Source organism: Sorex araneus, chromosome 1 (assembly GCF_027595985.1).
Source record: "Sorex araneus isolate mSorAra2 chromosome 1, mSorAra2.pri, whole genome shotgun sequence".
Classification (NCBI taxonomy): Eukaryota; Metazoa; Chordata; class Mammalia; order Eulipotyphla; family Soricidae; genus Sorex; species Sorex araneus.
The window spans coordinates 65900025-65924590 of NC_073302.1; the positions used below are offsets into that span (position 1 = coordinate 65900025).

The window sequence follows — 24566 nt, forward strand, 5'->3', positions numbered from 1 at the left end:
GCTCCCTGTGGCAAGGGAGAAAGGACAAACCAATGTTATCCTACACAAGGTGATTTGATTTTCCTTTGAAAATTATAGTTTTGGTTTTGTTTCTGGACTGCACCCACTACAGCACTCTGGGGTTACTCCTGCATTGTGCTTTGGGGCTCAAGTGAGCCCCGAACCTTGGTTGGCCTTGCTGTACCTGCTGTACTATCACTTCAGCTTCAGAAAACCCAAGTTTTGATTGCTCTTTGTCTTCTGTCTTTGCAGATTTACTGGAGTCCTTGTTGAGCTGAAGTTCCCCCATGAAATGGACTTCAGCGGGAAAGATGTGTGTGGTGTACTCTTCCAGTACCCAGACACTGAGGGCAAGGTGGAAGACTTCACAGAACTCGTGGAGAGAGCCCACGAGACTGGAGTAGGCAATCCTCTCTTATGGTGGGGTCTTTGAAGGTTGTCCCAACATGGAATTACTGTTTTGTACATGTGCGAGAATCTAAAATGTTTGTACCTTTATCACTGGAGCAGTAAAGCTGTCTCCTTTCTACCTTTTCTTTTTGAGTTTGCTTTGTTCCAGTGACTTCTGCTGCTTTTTAGTTGCACATTCATTCAGAAATGCCATTCCCATGATCCCAGCCAGCACAGTCAATCTGCTGTCATGGAGAAATTGCCGTCTCCCACTTTGTCTGACCTTCTCTCATCTTTCTTTCCTAGAGTTTGGTCTGCTGTGCTACTGACCTGCTAGCCTTGTGCATCTTGAGACCTCCTGGAGAATTTGGCGTAGACATCGCCCTGGGCAGCTCACAGAGATTTGGAGTCCCTCTGGGCTACGGGGGACCACATGCAGCCTTTTTCGCTGTCAGAGAAAACTTAGTAAGGATGATGCCTGGAAGGATGGTGGGAGTGACGAGGTAAATTTTTCTCGTAAAAATATTTCTCCCCTTTGACTGTGGGTGTGGTTTTTCCAGTTGCTTCTCTGATACAGATTTCATTGATATCTGCTGGGATTTAACTAGACCATGTTAGGGTGGTTAAGGAAGTGCCCCAACATAGATTCTAAAGAAATCTAAAGATTCTGCTTGGTGTATAATCTACTACTTTTTCTCAAACCCTGTACATTTATATGCATTTGGAAATACATGTATATAACTGACAACATGTTTGCATTGGAGTCACATAAGTGAAATTATTTAGGCTCATGAAAGGTTAAAAGGATAAACTGTTTTTGGTGTGTGTTTTATGTCTACCTTGTTTTTTTTCCCCCTCAAATACCATTTAACATTGCACACAGTTATATGAAAGCAAGCACTCTGAGAATTCCCTGAACATATTAAGTGTGGTGTAGTTTCCCAGAGACCTAAACCATAGCTATTTGCATGATTTCCAGTTGTACTTTGAGTGCTTCTTGTTAATCGAATTTTAGATCAAGAGTGCCAGAGAGATAGTACATCAGGTAAAACACTTGCCTTGCATGTGACTGATGAAGGTTCAACCCCAGTATCTCATATGGCCCCCAAATACTGCCAGGAGTAATCTCTGAGTACAAAGCTAGGAGTAAACCCTGAGCACTGCCAGGTATGGCTCCAAAACAAGCACAAACAAAACCTGATTTTATTCCTTTTCTCCTTTTTAATTTTTTTTTCCTTTTGAGTCACACCCAGCAATACTCAGTAGTTAGTCCTGTCTCTACACTTAGGTGCTGGAGGACCATATAAGATACCAGGGATTAAACCTGGGTTGGCTGCATGCAAGGCATATACCCTCCCACTGTACTATTGCTCTGGTCCCAAAAACTGATTTTGATCACCATCATTCAGACTAGATAATTCTTGAAATTTTTCCTTTCAGGGTTCCTAGGATTATAAAGTATATGTCTTATAATCTCAAATTTATAAAGCATGAACTAAAAATTAGTAGTCCTTATTTAGAAGAGGACCATTTATTTTTCACTTTGTACCCAAATACATTTAATCAATTCACTGCTGGCAGGACAGGAATGAAGCAGATCAATCTGTGACAACTTTTGATGCTTTAGTATCTGGACTAACTGGTATTTTCTCTTTGGCCCAGAGATGCCACTGGGAAAGAAGTATATCGTCTCGCTCTTCAAACCAGAGAACAACACATTCGGAGAGATAAGGCTACCAGCAATATCTGCACAGCTCAGGTAGACCACACTGCACCTCTGACAGCCTTAAACTCAGAGATCAGCTCACTCATTTACTCATTCCCTAGTGAGAATATGCATACTTAACTTTTGGAAGAAGGAGAGAGAAAAAGAGAGAGAGATACAGTTCAACAGAGAAGTTGAGCTTCTCTGGAGGAAAAAAGACTCATCATTAGCTTTTGAGTATTTAAGTGTCATGATTAGTTTATCCAAATTTCCTAAAAAGTTGGGGAATTTTCTTGGTTTCCGTTTCTCTAAACTTCTTTTTGTGACTTATTTATGTGGCATGGAGAGAAATTCTTATGGTGTTTAAACTTGAAGCATTAGTTCACTGTTCAGAAGGTGTTCAAAAAAATTTGGCGGGGGTGGGGGCGCTTTCTGGCTTTTTGGGCCGCACCCAGCGATGTTTGGGGGTTACTCCTGTCTCTGCACTCAGGAATTACTTCTGGCAGTGCTCAGGGAACCATATGGGATGCTGGGGATTGAACCCAGGTTGGCTGTGTGCAAGGCAAACACTCTCCCCACTATACTATCACTCAGGCCCCAAGGTGTTCAAATTTGAAGATTCAGAGGGGACAGGGAAGATTTTATTGCATTTATGTACTTAATCATGGGAAGAGTGTGCCTGGAATCAAACTCAGGCCATCAGACATACAAAGCAAGTGCTTTACTGCTAAGCAAGCTTCCCAGTCCCTTACATGTAATTTTATTTATTTGCTGAATTAAAATAGTTTTTTGTTTGGTTTGGGGGCCACACCCAGCAGTGCTCAGGATTTATTCCTGTCTCTGTGCTTAGGCATCACTACTGGTGTGGCTTGGGGGAAACCATATGGGATGCCACTATACTATCGATCAAGCCCCAAGGTGTTCAAATCACAAGGTGTTCCAAGTATCTTCGAAGCACTTTCCTCCATGGGCGCTCAGGCAGGTTGTTTTTGTTTTCAGACAGGCTTTGATTGTTCCCAACGCACTTAGAGAATACAGGCTGCCTGATATTTTTTTCTTTGTTCCTGTCTCGCATAAGGAACTTTCCTTTTCATTGATTGTCTTTTGTCACAGTTTTGCACATAATCCTTTAAATGCCCTTTGCCCCGTTAGGCTCTTCTGGCGAATATGGCTGCCATGTTTGCCATCTACCATGGTTCCTGTGGGCTGAAGCATATCGCCAGAAGGGTCCATAATGCCACTTTGATTTTGTCTGAAGGTAAGTTTAAAATTGGGCACAATAAGATTGATTGTTTGGGGTTGGGGAGATAGCCCAAAGGGCTAGAGTGCATACTTTGCATGCTGGTGCATGGGTTTTATTTCTGGAACCACATGATCTTTCAAATACTGCTGAGGGGGATCCCTGAGCACTGTGTTAAAAGTAGCCCCTGAGCTCTTCTGGGTGTGGCCCAATACATAACACAACTAAATTTTGTCTGGTTTTGGCCCAAGGCGAGTGGTGGTCAGGGTTTTGTGCTCAGGAATCACTCCCAGAGATGCTCAGGGGACAATATGGGATATTGGGGTTCAAACCTGGATTAGACACAGGCAAGGCAAATTCCCTACCTACTGTACTATCACTCTGACCCAAAAACAAAATTAAATTTAAAAAAATTGGTAAGTCTAAAAAAAACTGAAAGCAAACTGGATGTCCATCCAATACTATATACAATATTAAAAGCAAAATAAACTAAGGAAACTATTTTCAACATCTATGATAGCTGAGTGTTTATATTTTTTAATATAAAGAGCTCTTAGCAGAGCCAAAAGATAGTACAGCCTATTAAGTGCTCACCTAGCATGAATATAACTTGGGTTTATATTCATGCAATATTATATTGCTATATTATTATTATATATGTATATATATTATATTATAACATGATATAATATAACATGCTACATCATGTTATATTATCTCCAGCACTGCGTATAGTTCCCCAAGCACTTCCAGGAGTGCTCCCTGATCAGAGCCAGGAGTAAACTGTGAACACAACTGAGTAACCTCACATGCTACTGGGGCGAGGGGGAAGATTTTACTTCATTTATGTACTTACTTGTGGGAGGAATATACCTGGATTCAAACTCAGGGCATCAGACATACAAAGCAAGTGCTTTACCACTAAGCAAGCTTCCCAGTCCCTTACATGTAATTTTATTTATTTGTTGAATTAAAATAGTTCTTTGTTTTTTTGATTTTTGTTTTGTTTTGGGCCATGCCCAGCACTGCTCAGGAGTTTTTTTTCTTTTTGGGTCACACCTGCTGATGCACAGAGGTTACTTCTGGCTTTGTACTCAGGAATTACTCCTGGTGGTGCTCAGGGGACCATATTGGATCCTGGGAATCAAACCTGGGTTGCCAACATGCAAGGCAAATACCCTACTCACTGTGCTATCGCTCCAGCCTCAGTGCTCAGGATTTATTCTAGTCTCTGTGCTTAGGAATCACTACAGGTGGGGTTTGGGGGGAACCATATGGGATGCTAGGGATCAAACCCAGATTGGCTACAAGGAAGGCAAGTACCCTACCCACTGTACTCTCCAGCCCTTAAAATAGTTTGGTTTAGAGGATATGAGGGAGGAGAGATATAGATAAAGTAACTCATTTAACAGAGAACAGTGGGCTTCCCTACAGGTAAGGGGTCAAAGTACCCCATAATGTGAAAGAAAGGAAGTACATATCCAAATTTTAGATGCGGGTGACCACAGTTAGAAAATTACCCTAAATATAATTTCGAAAGGGTGGTTTGGGCTACACCTGGCAGTGCTCAGGCTACCCCCCTGGCAATGTGTGGGAGATCATATGCAGTATTGGGGATTGTACTGAGTTTTGCCACATGCAAGGCAAACATCTTAACACCTCTTCTATATCTCCAGATCCCCTAAATGTAGTTTTAAAGGAAGTGTGCAAAGAGATGGCTTAAACATAGGAACTTTTATTTGGACCAGTAAGCAAGAAATATTAATTAAAACAGAAAGATAGTATTTTCCCATTATATTGAAAAAAAAAGATTTTATGTGTAATATCGGTATGATTTTTATTTTGGAGTTTTGGGCTTAGTCCTGGCTTTGTGCTCAGGATCACTCTTGGTGGGGCTCAGGGAACCGTATGTGGTGCCAGGAATCTAACCAGGTTGGCTGTATGCAAGGCAAGCACCATGCCCCTTATACTGTCTCTTTGGCTCTTTTGTTTATTCTTTGCTTGTTTTTGGGTCACATCCAGCTGGTTCTGGGTCTATTGTTGCCAGAGATATTCCTGACAGTGCTGAGGGGACTGTGCAGTGCCAGGGTTCCAATTTGAACTTCCTGCATGCAGAATATGTGGTCAGCCCTTTGAGCTATCTCCCTGGCCCCCAAGAAAGCTTTTACAATGTGCCTAAAATTTGATAAAGACTTTTTAGTATTAGGAATATATTTAATTTAAGAGTGTCCATTGAAATGTTATAATAGCACAACCTTGAAAGTGACTTGTTAAATATATAGGATATCCATGTTTTTCAATATTATAGAGCCATTAAAATATCAGTATAAATCTGTAAAAGGTGTATTATAGGATGATCATATAACTACTGTTTAAAAGAGTAAAGAAACATATGTAGGTTCAGGGAGATAACTCAAGGATTGAAGCACATACCTGGTATGCAAAGATTCCAAGTTTGATTCTTGGCAATATGAGGTTCCCTGAGCATTGATGGGGTGGCTTATGACCTCTTTAGCACACCATTTGTGATACCCTTGGAGATATATGTAATTAAACACACACCTTTATAACTCTTGTGCAGGAATATACACCTAAATGTAGTTAGTCAGTATTTCTGGATGGTGAGTGGTGCTCAGGGCTTACTCCTGGCTCTGTGCTCAGGGATCACTCCTGGCACTGCTCAGGGGCCCATATAGGATGCCGAAGATCAAACCCAGGTGAGCCACATTCAAGGAAAACACCCTACCCAATGTACTATCTCTCTGGTCCCCTAACGTTTACTTTTTTCTTGTTGTTTGTTTTGGGGTCTCACCCATTTATGTTCAGGGTTTACTTCTAGTTCTGCACTCAGGAATTTCTCCTGGTGGGGCTCGAGGGAACATATGGGATGCTGGGGATCAAACCTGGATTGGCTGCATTCAAGGCAAGCACCCTACCTGCTGCATAATTGCTCTGGCCCCCTAAATCTTTGATTTTTTTGTAAGCGACCAACAGGGGTTCCGAGAGAGAGCTGGCACACATGCTGGGCACCCAGTTTCCCATCCTTGAGCTGTGCCAGGAGAGACACCTGGCCTCTTCCAGATGTGGTTCAAAGTATAATGTAATAAAAAAAAATAAAATAAGATAGACCACCCAGACCCTGGGTCGACCAGGAACAAACTGAAGTCAGATTTAGAAGCCTTTGTGTCTTGTCTCCATCAGTCCTGGAGGCTCCCGTGCTGGCGGTGACTATTGTGTTTTGTCCAGGTCTTAAGCGAGCTGGCCACCAGCTCCAGCACGACTTGTTCTTTGATACACTGAAGGTTCAGTGCGGCTGCCCCGTGAAAGAGGTCTTGGAAAGGGCTGCCCAGCGCCAAATCAATTTTCGGCATTTTGAGGATGGCACAGTAAGTTCACCTTTCCTTTGTCCTTCTCCACCACAAATTCGTTATATATGTCATGTTTTCTTAGTGGTTTAAAACAAGAATATTGGCCCTTAGGACAATTAGTTATTTTTTTCTTAACAATTTCTGGTTTGCAACATCATAACTATTTCAAATAAAGGCAAATGTATTCTTTTTGTTTGTTTGTTTGCTATGGGAAGTCACATCTAGTGGTGCTCAGGGTTTATTTCTGGCCCAGAGCTCAGGAATCACTTCTGGTGGGTGGAGCTTGGGCTGGGAGGAGGCAAGGGACTCTATGGGGTGCTGGTTCTCTAGTACTTTGGAAGGGGTGGTAGTTTCCTTCAGTTCTTTCCTTTCCTCTCTTGGGGTTTCTCTACTGATTTAGGAGTTAGAGCTGATGGTTTCCCTTTCATCTGTGTCTCTGTAGCTTGGTATTTCTCTTGATGAAACAGTCAATGAGAAAGATCTGGATGATTTGCTGTGGATCTTTGGCTGCGAGTCATCTGCAGTAAGTAAACAAAAAATTTGCACTTTTCATCATAATTATTGAAACTGGTATCAAAAATGGCTTTATCTCTGTGGGTCTGAGTGTGAGGGAGAGAGGGGGGGGCTTGAGGTTGGGTATCTTATCAAAATTCTGCCACTGATCATCCCTGTGACAGCTGATAAAGCTGGGGGTCACTGCTGAGGACTCTGGTGAGGACCACACAGCAGCTAGTTGGACGGATTACATCTGGTGTTTTCTGAGGGGTTAGGGGGCCCATACCTGGTGTCCTCAGGACTTATTCCTTGCTCTGCACTCAGATCATTCCTGGCAGTACTCAGGAAACCATGTAGGGTGCTTTGGATTAAACCCAGGTCGGCTGTGTGGAAGGCAAACAACCTACCTGCTGTACCATGTCTAGCACATACATCTGGTGTTTAACAGAAGCTGTCGCTACTGGCATTGCCGTCTTGGTTACATAGATTCTATGAAAATGATGGTATGCTATTTCAAAAGCATGTGAACCCAGGGTTGCTAACAATTGCTTGTGTGAAAGGGGTCATGAATGAAAAAAAATTAAGAAGCTCTGCTCTAGACTGATGCAGAACTGAGAAGGAGGGTGGGGCCACAGGTGTTTCATACTGGAAAAGCATCTACAGAGACCAGGAGCAGAGATGCTATCTGAGAGCTGGAAGTAGATCTTTGTAACTAACATGGTTTCAAAACAATGAAATTTAACAAGGACTTGAGGGGAAATGTTTTGACTCCTTGGAATGAAAGTGAAGACAGAATGGTTCCTAGACCTGTGTCATGGTGTTAACCACTATGCTCTCCATGATATGGTGCAGGATAAGTGGTTTTAGAATTAATGAGTGGAAGGAAACATTTCCTATAGAAGCAGAAATAGCTTCCAGAGTCCTGAGCAATCTGGGCCTGGTGTCTGTCTTGCTTATCTGTTAATTTTGAGACTGAACCTCATTACAAAATAACAAATACTATCAGAGAAGTATTTGTAGGGTCCTGACAGAATGCACACTGAGCAGATGCCTGAATCTGCAAGTGGATTTAGGCACGATTCCTGCCCTTTCATTTCTGTGTTCTCTCCACTCAGGAGCTGGTAGCTGAAAGCATGGGTGAGGAGCAGAGAGGGATCCCAGGGACTGCCTTCAAGAGGACCAGCCCATTCCTCACACATCAAGTATTCAACAGGTGTGCATGGCTTGTATGTCTGTGCTTTTAGTGCTGCGCCTTAGCATGGTAGAGATTCCAGTCCTGACCTGGGCAGATGACACCTTATTTCCTAACAGGATGCATTACTATCAGGCTGAAGTTCATAGGGGTTCAACAACCTCTTCTTCCTGGCCTTCCTCTTATGCCCACAGGCAGATGTTGCCCTGGTGCCTCCTGAGGTTCAAGGGGATTTCAGACTCTCCCTCGAGTGCCTTGTTGACATGTTGCCCATGGCCCCATTTGACCTGTGTGCTTGAAGTGATTCTCAGTATGAATTATTGTGCTTCAGAAGGATGTGCTGAGCTCCTGCTGTTTTGTTAGTCCTAATCAGTAGTGGTGTTTTATGTTCACAGCTATCACTCAGAAACAAATATAGTTCGATATATGAAGAAACTGGAAAACAAAGACATTTCCCTTGTTCACAGCATGATTCCACTGGTAATGATTGGTTTTCCCCCTTGCCTCTACCTCTAACCCCATTCTGATGCCTCCTCTTTCAGTCATCTCTAACAGGCTGCAGGAGGGAAGTGGGTGGCCATTTGGACAGACTGGAGGGCTGAGAGATGGGCCACAGAAACTAAAATCACTAACACGGTTCATTTGCGATATGTTTCTTGAAGGGGTCCTGCACCATGAAGCTCAACAGTGCATCTGAACTCGCAGTGAGTATTCACTTCTATTTCGATGGAACTTAGAGGGGGCTGGATCGCACAGTGGGTAGGGTGTTTGCCTTACACACGGCTGACCTGGGTTCGATTCCCAGCATCCCAAATGGTCCCCCGAGCACTGCCACGAGTAATTCCTGAGTGCATGAGCCTGGAATAACCCCTGAGCATCGCCAGGTGTGACCCAAAAAGAAAAAAAAAAAAGATGGAACTTAGTAGGGACAGTGTTCTAGAGTGTTCTAGCTTATAGATTCAAGCAGGTAACTAGAGAAAGCTCCTGGGACTATGTCGTGGCTGCTCCTTTTTTTTACTTCTTAAAGGTTTGTGTGTGTGTGTGTGTGTGTGTGTGTGTGTGTGAGATTGGGGGCGGGGGCGTGGGAGTTGGGCCGCACCTTTCTGTCTTCAAGGGTTGGATCTGCTCAGGAGTAACTGTGGTCGATTGAGCTGGCTCAGTCATGGGCCACATGCAAAGCAAGCACTTTACCCCTTGCCTCTCTGGACCCTGGTTTTATGACTACTTTAATGATTGCTTACTTTGATATTTAAGAGATTCTTTCACTGTGAGTGAGAAACAGGTACAAAGTTGTTCATGACTGGTTTCAGTTAGTCAATGTTCCAACACCTGTCCTTCACAAAGGTACGTTTTCCACCAGCAAAGTCCTCCCGCCATAAGAAAAAGTTTTAATTATAACAACTTGATTGTCTAAATCTATGAAAAATTGCTGGCAGAAGCCCTAGAGTCATCGGAATACTACTAGTAGTTGGTCTTTTTGTTTTCATTCTCTCCCTCACACCGTTGTCCAAACCTGCCATATTGGCACCCAGTGATGTGGCTCAGTGCTAGAGAGAGGCCTGGGGTCGGGGTTCCCTAGTAGCCAGTCCCCACTCATTGACTCCCCAGCAGCTGTCCACCTGTCTGGTGACTGCTAGTGCCACAGCGTTGCAAACATCACACTGGCATCTCTGACCCTTTACCTGTCAATAATACCAAAGAAAGGGGGTACAGGGGCACAAGCCTGCTGTGCTAAAAGGATTTACTTTGATTCACTTATAGTTGTTTAAATTCAGGTAGAATTAAGAACCTTCAATTTCCTTTCTAGACATCTATTCATTATGCTGGAAGGGTAGAGATTTTAAGTCTTAATTTGTTTCTGCTAACAGGAGATTTGTGTAACTTGCTCTTGTGGTTTGATAATTCTACTAGGTTAGGAATCACTTTAGCAAACTACATTTTTCTTTTATTCCATTGGGTTTATTTATTTTCAGTTTTTATTTAATTTTGGTCCCAGCTGATGGTCCTCAGGACTTATTCCTGGCTCTGCACTTGGGGATCCCTCCTAGCAGGGCTCAGGGGATCATGCGGAATGCCAAAATTTGACCCCTAGGTTTTCTGCATGTAAGGCAAATATCCTATCCATGGTACTATCACTCCTGCTCTTTTTTTTTTTTTTTCATTTTTGGGTCACACCAGCCATACACAGGGGTTACTCCTGGCTCATGCACTAAGGAACTACTCCTGGTGGTGCTTGGGGGACCATATGGGATGCTGGGAATCAAACCCGTGTCGGCTGCATACAAGGCAAACTCCCTACCTGCTGTGCTAGTGCTCCAGCCCCTCACTCCTGCTCTTGAGTTTATTCTTATGTGGAAAATCACTTCAGGAAAAAGAATAATTTTACATTTTCAGCAGTTTTTGTTGGTGTCTCGTTCAGCTAATTGAAAAAAAAAAAGTGACAGAAGTACTGCATGAGAATGTGAGGAAGCCATACCCATTCATTGAAACATTTTAAACATTTTAAAATTTTATCTATTTTTAAAATTTTGTTTGTTTGGGGGGCCATACCCAACAACGCTCAGAGTTTCCTTCTGGGTCTGTGCTCAGGACTTACTTTTTGCAGTACTCAGGGCACCATGTGGGATGCTGGGAAAGAAACCTAGATCGGCTGTTTGCGAGGCAAATGCCCTACCTGCTATATGTACTCTGGCCTTATTTTTTTTTTTTGTCTTAATTTTGGAGTCACATCCAGCAGTGCTCAGGGACCACACTTGGCTCTGTGACTAGGGGTCACTCTTGGCAGTGCTTGGGGACCATATGTGGTGCTAGGATGATACCATTACCACAACTGCCGCCACTTGCTAGGCAATTGCTGTAACCTCTCTTTCTCTAGCATTTCTGAAGAGATTTTTATACACATTCCCTTTCTTTTTCTCTGGACCCACTTGTAAACTGAAGGCCAAAGAAACACTTCAAAAAACAAGACTGCATTTCTTTGACAGACACACATACTTAGGGGACTTCATGGCTCAGCACTCGGGATTGCTCCCTGTGGTGTTCCAGGGACCACGTGGTGTAAGGGATCCAACCAGGGCTTTCTGCATGCAAGGAATATACTCCACCTTCTTTAGCCATCTCTCCAGCACTATGTTGAGATTTAAATAGATTATTATGCTTAGACCAGTACTGGGACTTAGAAAGTACTATGTACTAACTAATGGTATCATCACCATTATTAAATTGTTTTTCTTGTTACTATTATAATCACATCTATTTCCTCCCCCTTGCTCTTCAGCCAATCACATGGGATGCATTTGCAAACATCCACCCATTTGTGCCTCTGGACCAGGCTCAAGGGTACCAGCAGCTTTTCCGAGAGCTTGAGAAGGATTTGTGTGAACTTACAGGCTATGACCGATTCTCTTTCCAACCAAACAGGTGAGGCAATTTCTTCTCTTTAGTTCAGTTATCTATTATACAACATTTGGCCCAACTTTTAGAGGCTTGATGCAGTAATATCACATCATTCAGAGAATTGAGTGGCAGTTTCACGTGGCTTCATACACCTCACTGGAAAGTCAGTGATGAACTGGTGACCAGACTGCAGTTGAGGGTCTTGATCAAGGGCTTGGTTCTTCTGTGGATCTCTCCTTGTGGCTGCTTAAGTATTCTTGCACCATGATGTCTGTGTTCAAAATGGAATATTCTGAGATGGAAGGATGTATAAGATGCAAATCTCTTATTTTGTTTTACAATGCTATTCCTACGACATCTTCTCTGCTACCAAAAATTGTACCCAGCCCTGACTGATTGTAGATGTTGAGAACTGTGGTTTATTGTGGATCACCTTTGTAAACTATTAGTGATACAGCATCAAGAATTAAGATCTTCAAGATACAGGTTACACCCTGATCAGCTGAAAATTCATTTAATATTATCCAACTTGCCAAACATCATAACTTAGTCTGGCCTAACTTAAATGTGTTTAGAATGGTTGTATTAGCTTAGGTTTTAGAGAAAGTAATCTTGCAAAAAACATATTTTGTGGTAAATTACTGGCTATCTTATGTGATTTATTAATTACTCTACATAAAGTGAAAACCAGAGCATTTAGAAGCTGGAGTGATAGTACAAAGGGTAAGGTGTTTGCCTTCCATGCAGCCCACCGGGGTTCGAACCTGGCATCCCATATATCCCCTGACTACCAGAAGTGATCTGGCATCTCATATGGTCCCCTGACCCTGCCAGGAGTGGTTTCTGTTAGAATAACCCCTGAGCACCCCCAGGAATGGGCCAGAAACAAAAGCAAAACAAGGAAACAGGATGTTCAAATTCCAAATTGAAAATAATTTCTACTGAATATCTATCACTGTTGCACCATCATGAACTTGAAAAATTCAGTGTCAAAACACCATTTTTTGTGTGGAGCGCACCTATCAAGCACAGTTCAGAGGCTACTCCTGACTCTGTGCTCAGAGTTCAGGGGACCATGCAGTGCTGGGGATGAAATCTAGGCTTCCTGCATGCTAACGCATGCATTCAAGCATTCTCGCCACCCCTCCATGTCTAATTCAGGTTTGGAGATTTGGTTTTGGGTCCATACCTGGCTGGGCTCAGGACTTACTCCTCTGTGCTCAGGGACCTCTCCTGGCAGCGGGGGTGACCATATATGGTGCCCCATATTTGAATTCAGCTGCGTGCAAGGTAAATACTTTACTCACTGTACTAGCTCTCCACAACTCTTAGTCTAATTCTTTTATACTTTTTTCTCCTCTTTTTCTTTCTACTCCCATTCACTCTTGAAATTTTGGTGTTTTTAAAAAATATGTTACTATTTTTTAATTGAATCACTGTGACTCTTACAAAACTGTTCATGATTAGATTTCAGTCATACAGTATTCCAACACCCATCCCTCCACCAGTGTACATATCCCAGCACCAGTGTTCCCAGGTTCCCTCCCATCACCCCCCACCCCCTACCCTCAATCTCAACCTGCCTCTATGGCAGGAACTTTTCTTCTCTCTCTCTTTCTTTCTTTCTTTCTCTCTCTCTCTCTCCTTTTGGGCATTGTGGTTTGCAATATTGACACTGAAGCATTATCAGAAATATCCTTTAACACTCAGTTCTTCTCAATCTCAGCTATTATTATCATACTGGTCTCTTCTTTAACTCACCTACACTCAGTCCCATACACACTTGTGGTAGATTCCAACCATTGACCTGTCCTCCTACCCTGTTTTTCTAGTCATGGATAGTTTACTACTATATATATTTTTTATATACCACAAATGAATGCAGTCATTCTATATCTGTTCCTCTCCTTCTGACTAATTTCACTCAGCATGATACTTAACTCTCCATGTCCATCCACTTGTAGGCAAATTTTGTGACTTCATAGCACTGCACTCTAGCACTGTCCTCCCATTGTTCACCGATTTGCTTGAGCAGGCATCAGTAATGTCTCTATTGTGAGACTTGTTACTGTTTTTGGCATATTGAATACGCCATGGGTAGCTTGCTAGGCTCTGCGTGAGGGTGGGTGGGATACTCTCGGTAGCTTGCTGGACTCTCCGAGAGGGACGGAGGAATTGAACCTGGGTCGGCCGCGTGCCAGGCAAACGCCCTACCCGAGGTGCTATTGCTCAAGCCCTTCATGACTTCATTTTTCCTAATAGCAGTGTAGAATTCCATTGTGTGGATGTGCCATAGTTTCTTTATCCATTCATGGGCACTCAGGTTGTTTCTAGATGTTGGCTATTATGAATAGTGCTGCAATGAACATAGGAGTACAGATGGTGTTACTGCTGTGTGTTTTTGGGTCCCCACGGTATATTTCCAGAAGTGGTATTGCTATGTCAAATGGGAGCTCAATTTCTAGTTTTTTTGAGGAATGTCTGTATTGTTTTTCAAAAAGGTTGGACCAGTCGGTGTTCCCACCAACAATGAAGGAGAGTCCCTTTCTCCCCCCGTCCACACCAGCACTGGTTACTCTTGTTCTTTTAGATGTGTGCCAATCTCTGTGGTGTGAGATGATATCTCATTGTTTTGATCTGCATTTCCCTGATGATTAGTGATGAAGAACATTTTTTTTCATGCGCCTTTTGGCCATTCGAGAATTTTTTAAAAATTACTGATGTTAGGCACCATGCTTTACAATACTGTTGATGGTAGGTGTTTCTTTTTTCTTTTTCTAATTTTTAAAAATTGAATCACAGTGATGTACAGTTACAAAGTTGTTCATGATTGGGTTTCAGTCATATAATGTTCCAACACCTGTCCCTTCAAATGATAGGGTTTCATGCATAAAACACTCCAGCACCTAGAGTGTCATTTCCCTCCACAGTTGCCCTAGCTCCCCTTCTCCCCTGTAGCACATCACCATGGTAAACTTCCTATTGAAGTTGTTCTTTTTGACTAGGGGATGCATATATACTTGGCTGTGGTCCCACATACAACTGTGGGGCTTTCGGGGTGCCTCCCTGGATGCAGTGCTCCCGCTTACTGAGAATTGCTAAGCCTGATGTTTGCACACAGCTCCCCAGGGGCACATGTAACTGAAGCCATGCATTCTGCTTGCGTCTGGGGGTCCCTGCCATGCTCATATGTGCTTTCAGGGGCAGCACATTCTGGCCGTGGTGCTCGCTTGCACATTTAAAAATGTTTTAACTTGCTGTGCTTCTGGGGGTTACAGCCTTTTGTGGCACTGACACACAGCTATGGTGTGAATCCCAACATTGTTTCAAAGTCTTAAAAGAGGGGCTGGAGCAATAGCACAGTGGGTAGGGCGTTTGCCTTGTGCTTGGCTGACCTGGGTTTGATTCTCAGCATCCCATATGGTCCCCTGAGCATGGCCAGGAGAAGTTCCTGAGTGCAGAGCCAGGAATAACCCCTGGGCATCGCAGGGTGTGACTCAAAAAGCTCAAAAAAAAAAAAAAAAAAACTTAAAAGAGTTGGCTGTGACTTAGAGGTAGAGTGTGGGTTCTATCCCCAGCACCACAAACAAGTCTACAAAAATCGAGTACTTGAAGCAAGCAACTTTTCACCATGCCTTCTATTTATATGTTCATTTTACAAACATGGAAGGCATTTTCAGCTTGCAGAGAAATCAGCCAAGTAGGACATAATTGCCTTTCAGCTTCCTGCTGTGTCCAGCATGGCTTGTTTGGACGTGTACCCCATGGCACTGTCACTCTCTTAAAATCATTCAGCCAATCACAAATCCCAGCTCAGAACTACTGTGTTAGAATCATGATGCAAGGTTCAAACAGATAGAAACAGTAATTAACATCTTCCATGGGTATCCAAATGAAAGATAAATTGTAATTGTTAAGGTCACTTGTTTTGTAAGAGTAGTGGATGTTGTTTTTCCCTTTGAAAGCTGCTAACTGGGATCCCAAATGTAAATAAAGCTGACAATTGCTCTCCAGAATCCCCTCCTGGGAGGATTCTTAAAAAAAGGTGTGAACAGGGCATGATCATTGGTTATTGTTTATTGTGTCTTTGAAACTCATGTGTGAGGCTCACTGAATCATTGCTTCCAAGAGGTTCTCAATCAGTAAATATGAATTGGGGCCTGGGAACTGGCTTAGCTAACAGTTTTCACTGTGATGTTAATTTGTTGGTTTGGCTCCCACATAATGAAGACACCCAGGGGTGCAGTGCAGGGGTTCTCAGTTATTTCTGCATGTTAGAATTCCTGGGGAGCCTTTGGAGAGTACTTTCCCTTTTATAAAGCTGCATAATGTCCTTGAGGGTGACTAGTAGCTCCCTGGGTGATTTGGGTGCATGTGCACATGTGTGTTTTGGTTATTGGGTCACAACCAATGATGTTCAGGGCCTACTCCTGACTCAGTGCTTAGGAGTCACCCCTGGTGGTCCTTTGGGAACCATGTGGTCCAGGATTGAGTCTGGATCTGTGGGCGGCGGGTGGTGGGGGGTGGGGGGTGGGGGGACTCTGGGCCTCCAGGGAATTTTCCTGTGCAGCCTTGGCTTGGGGAGGGAGTTTGCCACTGAGAAAAAATAATGCAGGAGGTTTAGTTCAGTGTTTTTCAACCTTTCCCCAGCCATGGTCCCCTTTTTGGTTCTTTTGCTTGTTTGTGTGAGAAGCAGTTAGCTCATCTCTTCTCACCCTGGTCGTAAAGATTGTAGGGGGGCAGCTCTGGCCAGGAAGGATATATGACTTAGCTGAGCTAATTGGTTGACAGTACCACTTGGTGAGCAGCAGCTCTGGCCAGGAAGGATATATGACTGAGCTAATGGACTAAAAGAACTACCTGGTGTTTATACAGACACGGAGCTGGAGCGTCAGGAACCGGTACACCGTGTCTTGTATCCTGTGTCTAACTGATAAGATGCTTTCTTGACGTATGGGAATGCCTTGCTTTCTTCATGTATGGGAATTGGGAATATCTTCCTAATTGGACATGTTTTTTTGATATATTGTTCTAGTATGCTTTTGTTCATTTATGAAATGTTTGAAGTTATTTCTGCCTTTGGAATTGTTTATCTTTATGCTTGCTCCTGAGGCCTGAGTGCCCAGGATGGCTATATAAACCCTTGGCTGTAAGCCCTCGGGGTCGAGCTCTGACCTCCTGCTTCGGCAGGACAGCTCGGCCCTGGCTAGCTGGAATAATAAAGTCTCAGTGTGTGTTTTGCAATCCTGCTGGACTCTGTCTCTCTGAATACTGAGGGGTGGTCTCCATCCTAACTGTTTGTTTGTTTTTTGACTTGTCTTGCGGGTCATACTCCATGATGCTCAGGACTTACTCCTGACTCTTTTCTCAGGGACCAGACCTGGCAGATTTGGGGGACCATATGGGATGCTGGGGATCCAACCCCAGTCGGCGGAATGCAAGGGCCTATTAAAAAAAATTTTTTTTTCCCTAGGGGCTGGAGTGATAACACAGCAGGTAGGGCATTTGCTTTGCACGCGGCCAACCTGGGTTCGATTCCCAGCATCCCATATGGTCCCCTGAGCACCATCAGGAGTTAATTCCTGAGTGCATGAGCCAGGAGTAACCCCTGTGCATTACCGGGTATGAACCAAAAGGCCAAAAAAGAAAAAAAAATTTTTTTCTAACTTCATTTAAACACCGTGTTTTACAAAATTTTTAGCAATAGTTGTTTCAAGTACTCAATATTCTACCACCAGTCTTATTACCAATGTGCCTTTCCCTTCATCTATGTCCCTAGTTTCCCACTAGCATGCCCTAAGCCTGCTCCCTTAGCAGGCACCAATTAATTTACTTTATGTTCCTAATTATTACATATCTCATAATGGGGTTGTTAATGGCATGACCTGAAGGTTTACCAAGCTGTTAGGTGAGAGTTGGGCCTTCACTCATTGAACTTACTGGAACTTCTACTCAGTTTTCCATCCAATTTTCTCTTTTCTCCTGGGCTGTCAGCTCTGTGAAGTTTGGAGGTTTTCAACAGCTAATATGCAGACACATGCTTCAGGGACTTTGGAGCTGAGACAATCAACTGCAGGTGTCTCTGTGGCCTCTGAGATCAGTCCTGAAGCTGTGGCAATCGGCAGTGGGAGTGGATATGGGTGGGTGAAGCACTGCGCCTTTGGCAGGGCATGGACTCTATCTGCCGCCCCTATCTTAGGTCTAGTTTTGGCTCTCTGCCCACTCCTGGTCACTCCTGTAATGCTTGGGGAATTGTGCTCCATGTTGGGGATTGAACTGGAGTTGGCCACGTGCAAGGCAAGTGCCTTTCCAGTACACTATCTCATTAAAATCACTTTTAAAAATTCATCAATAAACTAGGTTGCATATCTCCTTCTGAAAGAGTAGGCAAGTGAGATCCAGAGGAGCACTTTTCTTAGGGCCAGCTCTTGCAAAGCATGCAGTAAATCAAGAGGGTTTTGATTTTAGAGGCAGGAGAATCTCCCAGTGAGCAACAATGACTCCCTTTGTTAGACCTGTCCACAGATAAGGGACAGCAGTGTAGTGGGGCCTCCTAACACCGTCGTAGAAAGCAACAGTAAATGCTCTGGGTTAGAAGCTTTCAGAAAGGGGGTCTATGGAGAAGATACCGGTGGTTCAGAATTGATGGAAAAGCAGAGGGAAAAAGCTTCAGGGCTAGACTCAAGGAAGCCACTGGAGAGCAAATTGAGACCATGACAGTGCAAGAGTCACTTCCCTCCCTGCTCATGGTATTCTGTGAGCTAAATCTGGGTCCCATGTCTAAATGCTTAATGGGCAGGCAGTAATTAAGAATGTTTCCTGTTTTGGGGGATTTAGTCCCCTCCCTCTCCCCTAGACTTACAAAAGGGGAGATTCCCTCAGTAGTAAAGTGTGTGTGGTTATAGCAGTGTTAGTGTTTATGGAGTTGATGGGCAGTCACTGTACCACCCTCACCACCAAAGTATCCCAGACCTTCTACCAGAGGGCACTTTGGCAGGGGAGATACAGGAATGCTATACATCAATTCCTTGACATTAACATTAGTATGACCTAACATGTGAGGTTATATAATTTTAATAACTAAAAATTATTAAAAAATAAATAAGGGCTGGAGAAATAATACTGAATAAGGTGCTTACCTTACATGCCACTAACCTTGGATGAATTGCCAGCACCTTATATGGTCCCTTGAGTACTGTTAGGAGTAAGTCCTAAGCATAGCCCCAAAACCATATATATCTGGTCACACACACACACACACACACACACACACACACTATCCTACATTATCCTAGATGCCTCTCTAATGTGGTCATTGTGGTCATTTTCTCATTTTCTGGTGCTTTCTATCCGAATAATCTGCAATTTTTATAATAATTTTATAATAAATTTCCACCAGTAGGTGGCACCAACAATTCTCTTCATTTAAATATTACTGCAGAAGTATGCCTTATGTGGTATTCAAAACATAGTTTTTGCACTTTTTGAATATATGTGGGATTTCTTTGTTTCTGTTTCTTCTTTTGTTTTGGGGCCACACCCAACAATGCTCAGGGGACCATGCTGTGTTAGGAATCGAACTCTTGCAGGCGAAGCATGAGCTTAGGAATCTGTTTCCCTAACCCTGACCCACTTTAAAAAATCTGATTTATTTATTTATTTTGCTTTTTGGGTCACACCCAGCATTGTACAGGGGTTACTCCTGGCTTATGCACTCAGGAATTACTCCTGGTGGTGTTCAGGGAACCATACGGGATGCTGGGAATCGAACCTTGGTTGGCCGTGTGCAAGGCAAACACCCTACCCACTGTGTTATCGCTCCAGCTCCCTAAAATTTGATTTTAAGACAATCGAGGTAAAATAATAATACCCACCAGTTTTATGGCCAAGTCTTTAACATACTTCTGCCTTTCTCTAGAATATCTGGCGTATAAGCTCTGAGTTTCTTCTTTCATTCTTACTCTATAAACACCTTGATTGGTCTTTCAACAAAACATGAATAAAAGTCCTGAGAAAGACACAGAGGGAATATATAATCCATTTTGGTTTTGTTTTTTTGTTTCTGGGCCACATCTGGCAGTGCTCAGGCTATTTCAGCTTTTGCACTCAGAAATCACTCCTAGTGGGCTTGGGGGACCATATCGGATGCCAGGAATGGAACCTGAGTTGGCCACATGCAAGGCAAGTGGCCTACCCTCTGTACTGTCTCTCTTCATCCCAAAGTCACATTATTACTGACTATCTGGGATAGGGAACAGAACTGAACTTCATTTATTTTCTTAAATTTTTATATTTTTTGCTTTTTGGGTTACACCTGGCAATGCTCAGGGGTTACTCTTGGCTCTGCACTCAGGAATTACTCCTGGGAGTGCTCAGGGGAACCATATGGGATGCTGGGAATTGAACCCAGGTTCGCTGCATGCAAGGCAAACGCCCTACCCACTGTGCTATCGCTGTGGCCCCCAGAACTTTATTTTGAACAAGCTTATTTGCTCTGTATTCTAGAGGTACTCTTGGTAGAGTTTGCTTCTTTAAATTCCTAGTGAGTTGCTGGGTCTTGGTCTCTACATTCTAAGAATAAACAACTAACGAGTCAGTGATTTTCCATGAGCTGCACTTGCCTCCTTTTCAGGAATAGATAGGTGATAAAGATCTGATGTCCAAACACCTCATGTGTCCTCCTAGTTTCAGTCCATAAGAGGCAAAACTTACAAAGGAAGCAACTTATGACCAGCTATTTTGTTCATTATTGGTCCCCAGGACCCCAGACTCCTCCTTCAGGCACGTGAAAAGGGGGCAGGGTGGGCGGGCAGTGGCAGTGAGGATATCTACTTCCTGGAGGTATTGGAGGACCATATAGATGATGTAAAATGCTTATAGTGTCCACATGTATTGCCTTTACCCGTACAGAGTGCCAGATAAATATACTGGGCCAACCATTCATCCTTTTTTTTTTTTTTTGGCTTTTTGGGTCACACCCGGCTATGCACAGGGGTTACTCCTGGCTCTGCACTCAGGAATTACTCCTGGCGGTGCTCAGGGGACCATATGGGATGCTGGGAATCGAACCTGGGTCGGCCGCGTGCAAGGCAAACGCCCTACTCGCTGTGCTATTGCTCCAGTCCCTCATCCTTATTAGTTAGCCTGCCCAGCCTCTTCACTTGCTCAGTAGTGCCAGAGTCTGGAAATCATCTTTCTTTGTTGTTTGTTTGGGGGCCATACTCTTGGTGGTGCTCAGCACTTACTCCTGACATTGCACTCCGGAATTCCTCCTGGCAAGTTTTGGAAGATCGTATGGGATGCCAGGGATAGATTCTGGGTCAGCTGCTTGCAAGGCAAGCACCCTATCCACAGTAATAGCACTCCAGCCCCATCACACACTTTTAGAGTCCCATCTCAAATTGGGAGAAGGGATGAGCGCCCGTGCCACGGGGTCTCCCACACAGAGGATGGTGTAATTTATTTGAAGTGGAGGACACACACATTTTTTTTTCCAAATAATTTTTTTATTAGTTTATTTTTAATTAGAGAGTCATCGTGAGGGTACAGTTACAGATCCATACATCTTTGTGCTCATGCTTCCCCCATACAAAGTTCGATAACCCATCCCTTCACCAGTGCCCATTCTCCACCACCAGTAAACCCAACATCCCTCCCCCCCTCCCCAGTCCCGTCTCCCCCCACCCCACCCTGCCACTATGGCAGGGAATTCCCTTTTGTTCTCTCTCTCTGATTAGGTGTTGTGGTTTGCAATAAAGGTGTTGAGTGGCCATTGTGTTCAGTCTCTAGTCTGTATTCCGCCCACATCACCCTTCCCCCACATGACCTCCAACCACATTTTACTTGGTGGTCCCTTCCCTGAGTTACCCAGAATGAGAGACCAGCCTCCAAGCCATGGAAACAATCTCCTGGTACTTATTTCTACTATTCTTGGGCGTTAGTCTTATAGTCTATTATTCTATATTCCACAGATGAGTGCAATCTTTCTATGTCTGTCTCTCTCTTTCTGACTCATTTCACTTAGCATGATACTTTCCATGTTGATCCACTTATATGCAAACGTCATGACCTCATTTTTTCTAACAGCTGCATAGTATTCCATTGTATAGATGTACCAGAGTTTCTTCAACCAGTCATCTGTTCTAGGGCACTCGGGTTTTTTCCAGATTCTGGCTATTGTAAACAGTGCTGCGGTGAACATATAAGTGCATATGTCACTTCGACTATACTTTTTGGCTTTTCTGGGATATATTCCCAGCAGTGGTATTGCTGGGTCAAATGGGAGCTCAACCTCTAGTTTTTTGAGAATCGTCCATACTGTTTTCCAAAAGGGCTGAACTAGCCGGCATTCCCACCAGCAGTGTAGAAGGGTCCCTTTCTCCCCACATCCTCTCCAACAGCGGTTGCTTTTGTTCTTTTGGATGACACACACATTTTGAATGAGATTTTAGAATCTATTACTCACTTTCCTTTTCTTTGTGCATGGAGCACTGAGAACAATAACTGCTTATGATGGACTCATTGAAATGTTAGTCATTAAATGTGCTCCAACTCGGTGCCTTCAAGGACTGTGCAGATGGTCTGGCCCGTCTCCCGCAGCCATGTGCATGGGGCTGGGAACCCCAGTCCTGAGATGGATAGGGAAGGGACCGTATGAAATCTGAGTCCCTTAGTGCCTCTGTGTCAATTTTGTGTGCCACGTGTTGGTGAACATTTGGCCTATGTCCAAAGAAGACTGAAAGAGTAAAGGGAAGTGGAGTCACCAAGGCCTGATCCTTCTCTTCTTGTCTCTGCAGTGGAGCCCAGGGCGAGTATGCGGGGCTGACCACCATCCGAGCTTACTTGGACGGGAAGGGAGAGAGACACCGAACCGTGAGTATGGACAGGCCGCAGGGGCCCAGCTCCACAGCCCTCCTTCCTCCAGGCCTTCTTAGAAGCCGCAGGGAGAACATATCCCCAAAACTGAACTTCTCATTACAACCCTTGCCTCCAACACCTCTCAGTGGATCCCTTTGAGGGTAAACATTCAGAGATCAAAGGCTCAAAGCCAGTCTGTAAACGCCAGACTCTCCCTAGGGGGTCAAGGGAGGCGGTGGCTGGAATGTCGTAGTTCTGAGCCACCTGCTCTTGGCTCAGCAAAGGGCAGAGAAGGGCTGGACAAAGGCAGAGACGCAACTTTCATTCTGCTGTAACTCCAACTGTGCCGAAGCACAGTGCTGGTCATGTGACTGCTCAAACAATATTTATTGAATAAATATATCCGTACCAGGGGATCATCAGTTCTAAGCAACACAGAAGAGATGAAGAACAATCCAGAGTCCTGGTTTGTAGTTTCTCTGGATATGGAAATTTAGTCCCCATGACCCTAAGTGCTCTTGATACCCTGTGGGTGCCAGTAGGTACCAGTGGTCCTGACCCGATTCTCATCCCCCAAAGCACATCCTTGGCAGTTGTTCTGACACAGGCTTTAAGTTGGAGTGGAGTTTGTATTTCTGAAGCTCGTTTCGGCGATGACCAGCTTGCACTGAACTGGCTATGGAGTTCTGATGGGGAGCCAGGCGGCAGGGCTCAGGGGCGGGACAAAGGCATCTGCTTGACCCAGGCAGTTAGAGAGAAGGGTGCCAAATGGCCTGGCTGCTCAGTTTCGTGGGGTGGGGAAGGTGATAGCCCAATCCTTTTCCGTTTGTGGTTTTATTGAAACTAGAGAATAGCGTATGGCTAGTTGCCTGAATTTTGTGATAGATTTTCAAACTTTCACTTTCACAAAAAGGGAGAGGAACACACATTTTTCTCCTGTCATGGTGTGTCCATTCGAATCTCACAGGTGTGTTTTTCCAGGTCTGTGTCGTGGTTGGGGAACAGAATTAGATTTTCAGATATCTTGAATAGTTATGAACTGAAGAAAACTTTGACTTCCGGCCACATACATGGCACATGTGTGCCAAGCCAGAAAGAGATCAAGCTAAAATCAGATAGATATGCCAACGTGTGTGGGTTTTTTTCTACTTGGTTTTCCTGATGGTTTTGAGTACTTGAACTTTCTGAGAAAGATGACTTTATAACTATAATTGGCCTTTGCCACAGTGCCTACATTTCCAGGGAACCAGAAAGGAAATACAGGGTCTCCTGTTGCTCAGTAAAGGCTGCTAGATGGCTGACATTAAAAACTATGTTTTCAGGAATGAAAAGATAGTACAGCAGGTAGAGTGCTGCCTTGCATTCAGCCAGTGCAGGCCCAAGCCTGGCATCCCATGTGGTCCCCCGAGTGATCCTGAAGCTCAGAGACAGCAGTAAGCTCTAAGCACTGCTAATAAACAAACGAGCAGAAGCCCACATTCCATTTTTTCCTGGGGGCCAGAGATGGCTCAATAGGCCAGACACGTGTCTTGCATGCAGGAGACCCAAGTCCAATCCCAGGCATCACATGGTTCCCTGAGCATGACAGGAATTGCCTCCATCCAAGTACTGTCCAGGGTGGCCCAAACAACCCCACCCGCTTAACCCTTTTCATTTTTCTTTTTTTAAATTTTCATTTTTTTAATTGAGTTCACTGTGACATACGCAGTTACAAAGCTGTGCATGATCAGGTATCAGTCAGACAATGATCCAACACCCACCCTCCCGCCAGAGTCCATTTCACACTGCCAGTGACCCCAGTTTCCCTCCTGCCCCGCCTCTTCCCCCAGCCTGCCTCTATGGCTCCGTGGAAAGCACTTTCCTTCTCTCTCTCTTCCTCTCTCTCCCCTTCCCTCCTCCTGGACACTACTGTCTGCTTGTCCC

At 44.1% G+C, this 24566-nt stretch overlaps 1 protein-coding gene across 1 annotated transcript in view; it reads left to right on the forward strand.

Annotated features, from left to right (window-relative positions):
* Positions 1-24566, forward strand: part of GLDC (glycine decarboxylase) — an 86340-nt gene that overhangs the window by 37623 nt on the left and 24151 nt on the right. The window contains exons 6-16 of the mRNA XM_055134388.1: positions 253-400; positions 697-893; positions 2053-2149; positions 3248-3353; positions 6582-6721; positions 7146-7226; positions 8314-8411; positions 8786-8870; positions 9053-9094; positions 11668-11810; positions 22583-22658. Coding sequence (XP_054990363.1) covers positions 253-400; positions 697-893; positions 2053-2149; positions 3248-3353; positions 6582-6721; positions 7146-7226; positions 8314-8411; positions 8786-8870; positions 9053-9094; positions 11668-11810; positions 22583-22658 — 1213 coding nt within the window. The remainder of the gene's footprint in view (positions 1-252; positions 401-696; positions 894-2052; positions 2150-3247; positions 3354-6581; positions 6722-7145; positions 7227-8313; positions 8412-8785; positions 8871-9052; positions 9095-11667; positions 11811-22582; positions 22659-24566) is intronic.